The sequence below is a fragment of the Myzus persicae genome, unplaced genomic scaffold, assembly GCF_001856785.1.
Source record: "Myzus persicae strain clone G006 unplaced genomic scaffold, MPER_G0061.0, whole genome shotgun sequence".
NCBI lineage: Eukaryota > Metazoa > Arthropoda > Insecta > Hemiptera > Aphididae > Myzus > Myzus persicae.
Window position 1 is genome coordinate 31,894 of NW_019104462.1, and position 11,142 is coordinate 43,035.

The 11,142-nt window shown below is 29.6% G+C and overlaps 1 protein-coding gene across 1 annotated transcript; it reads right to left on the bottom strand.

Moving 5' to 3' along the window:
* Positions 1–2,672: 2,672 nt before the first annotated feature.
* LOC111042342 (peroxidase-like) lies at positions 2,673–11,142 on the bottom strand. Its single transcript, XM_022326918.1, is given in 11 exon segments — positions 2,673–2,991; positions 3,058–3,247; positions 3,316–3,492; positions 3,580–3,733; positions 5,313–5,875; positions 6,170–6,369; positions 6,442–6,606; positions 7,110–7,336; positions 7,405–7,654; positions 7,739–7,844; positions 10,949–11,142. Coding segments are annotated over 10 exon segments (2,202 nt in total). The 5' UTR covers positions 7,824–7,844; positions 10,949–11,142; the 3' UTR covers positions 2,673–2,800.

Below are 11,142 nucleotides of genomic sequence, written 5' to 3' on the forward strand. Positions count from 1 at the left end.
AATCATAAAGAGAAACTATTACAATTATACATTTACACTTTCTTATTTAACATTAATATTATTAAATATCATTACTTATTTATGTTCTATACATATTATTAATATATTATATTAATGTAGGTATATCATTTAAAATTTACCACTACTCTGTTTAATTTATACTTAAAATATTTTGATGATATCTATATGTATTATTTTATATATATATATTTTTTTTTTTTGAGGGGGGGGTATGATCACATACGGTATAGGATTGTAGGGGAATGTATGGGAGGGGGAGGGGAAGGGCACTGCCGGGCACTGCCGAGCACGGTCGCGATAGCATATAACTATAGGCTGGGTGGGGTAACTGGATTTCCTGGATTTGCGGGGGACCCAGAACCGACCAAAACATACTACTTACATTTCTATTTAAAGTCACACTAGTATATGCAAAATATATATTATAAAAACATTCTCTTAAATACCATGTTTTTGTATAGGTTCATTATCTGGATGACTGGATAGGTGTAGTCGATAGCTAGCTAGGTAGCTCTAACAACCTGGAGTAGCTAGAAAGAATCTGAGGCCGGATGGAGAAGACTAAGCCGTGTCAATTCGTATTTTGCATTTTTTAAAAAAATATTAATTAATAATATATCTATGATAACATTAGGTTGGTGTTGTTTTAACATCTAATATGATAGTAAATCCAACTACATATGTCATTTATATTAACCAGAAATTGTTGTTATTATAACCTAATTTGGAAGTCAACAGGACCAAAATAGATAGATAATTTGAAAATCCCGCCTAAGAGGACGTGATACATGCATTTGTTGTCTGTCTCTGTCTTACAAGTGGTAAATTTTACGCTCAGCCGAACACTTGTAGCTACGTTAGTTTAAAAATTAGTGCGAATTGACCTCTTGTCAAATCTAAAGGTAAGATTATTATCTAGGCAACCTCATAGGTATTTTATAATATTTTTATTTTAACGCGAGTTATGAGTATTTTAAAATTGTAAATTTTTTATAAATCTTAAAAAACTTATAACTCGGGTTAAAATAAAAATATAATAAAAAGCCTATGAGGTTGTCTAGATAATAATCTTACCTTTAGATTTTATAAGAGGTCAATTCACTTTAATTTTTAAATTAATGGAGCTACGTGTTCTGCCGAGTGTACGATTTGCTATGTTACGCACTTGTAACGGAGACAACGCATGCGGGTATCACGTCCTCTTAAGAACTTACTGTTGTCTCAACACCAAACCAACCTTAGTCGGAATCTAACGTTCAAATGTGTATGAGATTTACCCGTATTGGTAATGAATCTACAACAGTTTTCTATGTGTGCAGGTAAATTTAGTGCAAATATTATGTCAAGAAAAACATGTGTTTTTCTTTTTTTGACACAAATAATAAACTGTACCCGAAACTAATTTTTTTTTGGAGTACATGAGTAATTGTCGTTTTGGTTGAATTTACTTAACAACTTAGAAATATAAATATAGTACGTTACGATGCCTCTTCGACTTTTTCGACATTTTTACTTTTAAGCAAGATATAGGTTGGTATGTGAAATAACAAAAATTAACCAACATCACATCTTGCTTGAAAATTATAATATCGAAAAAACACAAGCTTCAGCACAGATAAGTTGTAATACCAGACAATTTGATAGTTAGTCAATTCACCCTCATATCAAAAATAGAGGCTTACAGTTACTATTGAATGAAAATGTTGTACGTGTATGACGTGGATACAAAAAATATATGGGTGTCATCCTCTCAACAAATAAATTCACTTTTCAAATTTAATTAAATTTTAAATTACTATGCTTTTACTAAAATATACATTTTAAATCGTTGATTAAATAGATATTAATTTTCTTGCTAAAATATAGTATTTTATACGTATTATAATTAGAAATCTAAATCCAATTTTTAGAATAATGATATATTTGGTATACGAACTCATATACTGTAAGTTCCATCATAGGTATTTCATATTAAACACATTCAGAGATTGGTCAAGAAGCCCTTAAACACTAGTTGTACAAAAAGGGAGATCCAAATGCCTACTCCTACTCGCTCACCCACTCACTACACAATGTGACTTAACTCACCCCCAGCCACTATTGAAAAATAATCTCACCTATAGGATTTCTAGTGTGGTATAGATCAATGAAAAATCGAATTAAAACATGTTGATAGATAGTATTAGTATGTTTATGCAAGTCTGTAAATATTTGATTTTTTATGAAATGTAATCATATAGTTGTGAGTAATTTCAATTTTTTTTTCGAATGTATTTTTGATGCTTGATAGTTATCAATAACATATCATTTTATTTTTAGTCAACATTTCGATATTATATTTTAATACTAATCATTTTAGTATGTAGATGCTATGTAGTATGAAATTTTATTTCGTATTTTTATCTATGATAGGCAGATTTCCGTAACAGAAGTCTTTACTTATGCTTAATGGTCTTGTCCATTGAATATCTAATTGATTAAAATGATTTATTTAGTTTATTAATTTAAGTATATGAACATTTTAAAAATGTACTTCAAAGAATCAAAACTTTAATTTATCAAAATATATTGAATATGGACTTTTAATTTATATTAAAAATATTTATCAAAATTAACGTTTTACATACAGGTAAAATGCAAAAAAGTTCAACTAATGGCATAGTGATGATTATTTATTATTAAATATAAAAAACTTTTGATTCTCATAAAAGATAAGCTATTACTTTAGATTCAACAATAAAACATATTGCAAATAAAAACATCAATGTTGTGTTTGAGGTTATTTTCGAATGGAATCGACCATTTCTGACCAGTGTTTGATGTTGATTTTTGGAATTGATTGGGAATCACAATGTTGCAAATCAGGCGATTGAGGTATCAAAAATACTTGTTTCTGCATCATTTCGACATTATTACTGTTATCACAAAACACTCTGGCAAGCGTTACTTTTCTTATTTCTGCCAGTTGATCTTAAATTTAAAATATAACACATTTACAATGAATATAAGTCATTGAAAAGATATCAGATTACTTACATTCGTTGAATACTTTTGGTAAATCGTAAAAATATCTATCTGCAATTCTAGTTCTTATAAACTGTTCTCTAATGATACACCTCATCGTTGGTCCAACCATTGCGTCATCTTCATGTTTCTCAAACAATGCGCCTACCAATAGCTCTATCTCGTTCCAATTTTCGTATTGCTTTAATAATCTATCAGTTGCCTACATAGTGTAGAGAAATAATTTAATAAGTATATCATCATTTTATATCTTAATACTTTCAAACTTACACCTTCCACCATGATCTGGGAAAAGTCGTGTTCATTTATTATAGGTTTTAGTCCACAATATTTTCTAAATTCCGTATATGACGGAATACCGTGATCGCGGTTTCGTTGTATATCCAAGCTGAAAATGTCCATTCCAAACACATTATCTGGATGCTCAGTGTACAAGTAATTTGTAATCTAAAAAAAATTCAACAGATAATACAATTTATATTCTCAACATCTTTATAATTTTAAGTTTAAAAAAGTTGTTTTTTAAAAACCTACCGTTTTTGTAAATAGCATATCGATTTTTTGTGTATTTTGCGTAGATAATCCTCTGACAAGTTGATCTAAGTAATTCATCATTACATCGGTCGGTCGGTTGTAATGTTCCTTTAGCGATAGACTTCCGTTGATCACTCGGACTTCCGTATATAAACTAAACAAAAAACCAGTCAGTATATATTAATTCATTATACAACTGTACCAATTATACAACCTACAAATGTATCTATAACATCTTTCAAATTAAAAACAAAACGTTGACAGGACAATATCCCGTATATTATACATACTATAATCAATGAGGTTTATGTAAACTAAATAGTGATAAGTCACTTTTGAGTCATTCTAATAATCAGAAGGAACGAACTTAAGCCCAACAAGTGTATATCATGGTATCTCAACAACCTAAAAGCACTAATCTAATTTATATTAAAAATAGTCATTAGCTTAAAGTAAACATGGATAAGGTTCTATAAGTATAAGCTCGTGGCAATTGTGTGTACATACATTAGACCTAACAGGTAACAAACTCACCTGTAAATACCAAATCAGTTAGTACCTGCTTGTTAGAAAAATTATTTATGTAAGTTGGTAAACGGTTTAAAAAGTAGTAGATATACGTAATAGTTATATTATGCTAGTTAATACAATGTGAAAAAATAACTTATGTATTTGTTAATATACAAATTGATTATCTGAGATTATTATATAACAAATATATAGTATTAAACTATTCATTTTATAGTAAAATATTATATTTTAAAAATGGAATGTTTTATATATTCAAATATAGTGATACATTTTTTTACGCGACCGTATTATTTTCTTATAAGCACTCAACCTATATTGTATAAACAATAACAATGATAACACTATTTCAATAATAATTGTATACTCACTGGATCGATTCACTTATCATTGAATTAGCGAACGGTTATTACAGGTGTGAAAGAAAATTTCAGTAAAATCTACAAGAAAAGTTGAATGGCAAAAATACAATAGTTGCGTCATCTATCAAGCAAAAAAATAAACTAAATAATAATTTTTGTTTCGTTTGTGTTGACTAGAGGTTACAAAAGAATAAAATAGTAATAACAGAAGGATAAAATTTTAGAAATGTATTATATCCTAGGTCAAAACCATAAAACTGACTAAAAATGGTATGATTAACGTTTATTTTTCGGCTGGTGTCCGACAACCAACACATGCACATCACAAACATGTTTACAACATAACATGGTCCTCAACGTGTTAATAAAACATTGGTAATTATTTGCGGAGCTCGGGGGGTCTGACATTAACTAGCTTCAGTAGCCTTTTAAGGTAAACACGACGTAAGTATGGTCTATGAGAGCAGTAAGAACGATATAAATAACCTAACATTGAAAGTGATTAAATTGATAAAGTGTACTATCTTAAGTTAGTCAATTCGGAACTCAATTTAAATGCAATGCTTATGGCAGAGCTAGAAACCGATTCTAATGAATTCGGTTTCGGTTTTAATTTCGTAGTACGAGCATCAGACAGTAAGTTTTGGAAAACAATGTTATGTGCATTAGTGTACGGTTTTGAAACTGGTTAAAAGTGACCTAAAAAAACAACTATATTCGTTCAATTTGGTAAAATTATTAACATTAAAATATTAATGATATCATTTTGCTTATAAACAATCAACCTATATTGTATAAACAATAATAATGATAACAATATTTCTATAATAATTGTATACTTACTGGATCGATTCACTTATCATCGAATTAGCGAACGGTAATATAGCAGTCGCAAAGCAGTTGCTGACGCTCGGGTCAGCGGTCTCGTTGTAAGCGTTACTGTACCCTTTTGTCGACAGTTCCAGTCCGTTCTGTCTTGTAAAGTTTAGACCGAGCAGCGCAGGCAGCCATTCAGCGTATGTGATGTGCTGTATGGACGCCGTTACGATTTTCCTAGCCTCCTGGAAAATTCGTTCGTCATCCCAGTGCGGATTGACGTGCGACAGCAATTTGGCCAACCGGTTGTGTTCCCTCATCCACAATGTGTGCATCACCGTCAGTTGGGGAAGCGCGTTTGCTCGGATGTCGCCAGCCCTATAGCACGTGCCGCTCCCAAACTGGCACGAGTTAGATTCGGTGTCTTCCAGTGGCATAAACTGCGGCTGTAGAGGATCAATTTGGCTATTGTGAACGCATCCCATGTTCGTCAACAGTTGACCACCGAACTTGGTCCTCAAGGACCACGTCCGTTTCGCCGAAGAGCCGTATACCATCGACCCATCTAAATAATGAGTAGCTTGATTCATCTGTAAAAATCAACCGTGATCATTAATAATTTACACATGTTATTTTATGATTTTTTTAATATCCGAAAAGTCAGTTTTTGACCCTAAATAAGGCCAAAAGAATATGCGCTGATCCAGAACGCACACTGATTTTTTGTAGATTGATTATTTTTTTTAAATTTTAATAGCAAAAGTTAAAAAAATATATGAGTATAAAAATATAAATGGGTAATAATTTACCTAATTTTAGTTATTAAAATTAACATAGTGAAATATCCGTTTATCGTTATTGGTATTATCTTAAATAGCTCTTACTTGTTCCCTTGGTCCAAAAGTACAATCGGAACGCACCGCCGGCACCGATCGCACGTAGTTCATGCACCGAAAATCATAAAATGGATCACTCTCTGGACCTAAGTCAACTATAGTTACTTACATGCACAATTCGTGTGTGTCACGAGGAGAAAGTCCATTGTTCAGTTCATTACAACAGTTCACCGAACTATTCCTTTTCACTATGGATTTAAAATTCAAATAAATGCATTAATTACGATCAATAATTATATATCGTCATGTTTTAATCGTACTCATGGGAGACATCGCCGTGTGAGATAGATCGTGGCCTACGAAAATCGCCCAGTACGCCATCGCCATCGTCTTGAAGTCATCTGGTGAGTTCTCGTCGTTGACAAGTGCAATACTAAGCTTTCTAGCAAAGGGTGTTCTATATAATTCATTAACCATGATAACACCTGTATGGACGAATAATAAAATCACTGCATTGACTAACATAAATGTAAATGAAACTAATATTTGACTGAGTAAAAACGTTAATACCGAAAAAACACTAAAATAGCATCCTCGCTCAAGGCAATTAATAGCCAAGAAAAAATCAAATAATTGAGAAAAAATTACAATTTTGGGAGAAAACTTATATAAACATACGGTGAAATATTCAAATATCCATACAGTTATTAGTTTTGATTTAAATTGAAATTATTTTGTTCACTTTTACCCCGACTCTTTTCAAAACTAATCCCTTAACGAAATGAACATACTATTATTACTTTTCAATCAGAAAAGGTGATGCCATCGAAAATGATGTCAAGGTTAGGTCTAACCTAACTGAAAAAAAGCCATATACCATTGTAAGTACAATACCATCATTGCTACGCTTTGAATCTAAATAATATGTATACTTGTTCAATATGTTAGGGGTGATATGAATCAATAAAACAATATTAAGAAGTATTACTATAGAAACAATTTGCATAGTCAGGAAACAGCAATCGCGTATAAGGCGTTGTGGCCTTTCCCAAAGAGGAACGTTTGAAGTTGTTACACGATCCGTCAGGACTTCGATACTTCAAGTTCATCCCGGTGCACGCAGTTTTGTTGTAGTACATGGACAAACACATATCACCCAAAGATGTCTTGTCTAGTTTCAGTTTCAATAAGTCTTTGGCACATTGTTTACGAGAACTGAAATGGTAATTTAATTATGCATATTAGTTTTTGTCTTTTAATTGAGATATTTTTTATGTTATTACAGAGGACAATGGCTATGGTATATATAGTCCGAAGCTGCAGAAATAATTTCAGCATTCCAATAAACTGAATATCCTTCTTCAGACAGCTGTGAATCGATTAGTTGCCCATGAGCCGGACTTCTAGGTTCCACGCTTGCATATGATAAAAACTTTTCAAGAAATCCAAGATTGCTAGCTGACTTAATATGACCCTCTAATTCATTGATTCTGACATTTCGATACCAGTTTCTCTCTTCTATCTTCAATCCATCTATGCAAAAACCATTTAATCATTGAATTTTTGAACGATTTGTGTAAAAAAAATTATAACTAAATCTGAAATTATGAACTTTACCTTTGATAAAGAACTCTTCAGATCCACTGCAATACGATGGTAAGAATACCAACACACAAATCAACAGATGTATCAAGGAACTCATTCTGCCAATTATAAACTGTCACTAACAGAGGAAAATGTTTAATTAAATATATAATATAACATTTACTTTGAATATTAAACCATTTAAAAAGTTATAATATAGGTTGCATATTTTAATGAATGTACAAAATGATCTACTCCTCAGAAATTAATCAACATGTTAACAACAGGTTTAATTAGTTAAAAGTAAACCACACTTTCTGTCGTCGAAAACCACAGTGCAGTGTCATACTGTTCACCCTCAAAAGTTTAAAACATCTCTCGTTCAATTAATCACTGTTAAAAATATCACCGTCAATATTATAATTTATTCTAAATTATTTTAAATGAACGAGTCATAATTCATAATTGTATTTTCTAATAGTAAAAACTAATTATTTTCCTATTCATCAGTATATTTGCAATCAAACCCGGTCAATAATGAACCACTGAGCACACAATGTTATATTTTCATAAATAATTATTCAGTCTTTTGGTATTACTATCTGAACTTTTTTCGTGTTTAATTATTTTATGGTGATTGTAATTGCAATACTAAATTGAAACATGTATTTATACATGTAACTCATTGAACAAAAGGTTCATGGACAATATTTTTTATACTATTTTAAATTTCTAAAATAAATTATACATAAATGTATTGAAAAAACCTAATAACCTAACCAATCTTAACCTTTCTGTTTCTCAATAATTAGAATCCGTGTGGTTGATAGTTTGAATGAATATTATTCTTTTTATCCTTTACCAAAGGTTAATCGAAAATCATTTTGCATGAAACAGAAAACTGAATCTTTTGGTAAATTCATATTGCAACACACAGCTGAATAATACTTAAAATTAATTTAACACATTTTTGTAAATATTGTAAAGTTATAAATTGTATAGCAGGCGTTTTCCCATCATTTTATTTATGTTGTATAGTTATGCCAGATGCTTCTTATTTATATGATTGTATTAAATTTCATATAAAACACTAGTCCAATATTCATCAGCTTCAGAAACTAACTTTAATGATCTATGTAGTGGCAGTAAAAAAGAACAACAATGTTCTACTATTTTTGATTTTCCCAAATTCAAAAGTAGTAAGTTAATATTGATATTTGATTAAACAAAATGTCAAAATATGCAACATAATTCTATTCTAAAACCCTAATAAAAAATGCTGTATCAATATATATTTTAATATAAATATAAAAGAACAAGACAATTGAAGTAAGTGTTGAAACGTATATTTTAATCAAACAAATATCTTAGTGAGTTTTATAGTATAATATTATTCTAAATAGGCATAATAAAATAATTGCAAGCACACTATGAAAAAAACATACATCCAATGTATAATTTTTGTACCTTCTGAGTAACAATGGGTACCTAATTTTTAGAAAAATGTTAATGTAGGTACCTAACTTACAAACTTATTAAATATGAAGAGGTACATAAAACTTTAAATATAGTGTTGTATATTCATACATTATAATACATTTTTATGTGTTTCAAATTATAAGATTAATAAAATCATTGGTTGTGAGCCGAGTGTTTCTCTACAGCATATTGATATAAATTAGAGCAAACTCAATTATTATGCAATAATTATATTATTTCAGACGTAAGACAGTTATATGAATATGAAGAGCTATTATTATTTCAAGAATGATTGTAAGTGGTTACAGATGTTGAAGATGAAAACATATTGTTCTCAGTGAGATATATGATTCATAGTTAAATAAAAACAGATAAGATAAACTAAGCCTGAAAAGTCAAATTGAAACACTAAAATTAAAATATCTTGTAATTTTCATAGTTTCAGAAATAATGAGTGCTCTATTATAGTAGTCTAAAAATGATTCACCTTATTATTAATTATTAGACAATAAGAGTTTATTAATAATATTGATTTTATTACTTTTAAATTAAATATAAGTACTCACACAGATCAATGAATAACTAATGACTAATGAGAGTCTCATTTAAACATTTGTTGGTTTTTATACTAACAATCAGATACGATTATTCAATTTTTATTAAACTAATGATTTAAGACACAATATGAACATTCTTGTGGAAGATTCTTAGTTTATTGTTACCTTGTGTATCGTTGATAGGATGCATAAAAAAGAGGCACATTTAGTGATTTCTTAATATCGCAGACCCATTCATAAATGATGAAATTAAAAAAGTATAATAATCAATTCATATTTCTCACATTCCTTTCAAAAATGCTAATAATATCTTATGATTGTCATTGTGTTACCTGTTTAAATGCCAATTTCTGAATAAGTGATTGTGTAATATTGATCGACTCTTATCGTGTCTGTGGCAATGATTGTCATATTGGTAATGTCCAATATCTATTTGCGACATTCTGGCCATAATTTAATAGTCTGTTACATTTTATTTCTTATATTTATGTGTTAGCAATGAGCAGAGATCATTAAAATGATGACCATTTTATCTGATTGGCATATTTTTTTGCAGAATCTATGTATAGTTCTGTATTTCTCAACATTATAATAAGAAAAAAAAATTACAATTGTGACACTTAAAGAAAAAGGTATGAAAATAAAAATATTATTGTTTAGCTTATAAAAACAAAATAAAATATAAAACTATTTTATTTGATTTTTTATGAATAATTTCTTCCAGGAACAATCAATATGATAACATATGTAAAAAGTTTGTAATATGTATTACTGTTGTCAATAAAGCTTTGCAAATTAGTCATTTATGCGTGCAATTTGAGCCATAAGTTTTTTACTAGTATAAGTTTGTACCTATCTATATAATTGGTCATACACTCATACCAAATCATAACAATTTAAGGTCTAGTGATAATACATTGAATTATTGGTAGGTATGTAGTTAATTTACATAAGAATAATTTAACTTATTGTACTAACTATTGATTTTAATATTATTATATGTGTTTATTGATCACCACTATAATTATTAACTAATCACTACCAACATTTAGATTTTAGTATCAGTAATTTAATGTAACGTAGTACATACATACAAACATGATACCTACTTAATGTTATCATTTAAATAGTTATTTGTATTATTATTGTAAACGAATAACATGATCAATATACATACCCAATATGAAAATATATTTAAATAACTTACCACGGACCACTGTGGTTGTTGTATACAAATTACAACATTGACCAAATGGCACAACTAGCTTAGCACAGAGTGATTCACCACGGGTTCCAACTTCAAACGTAGGCAATAAGTAAAAACTATAATAGATACGTCAATACGTGCTTTAAAGGGAACTTAGAGCAGTTGTATATAACAATCAGGACAATTTTTGTAAC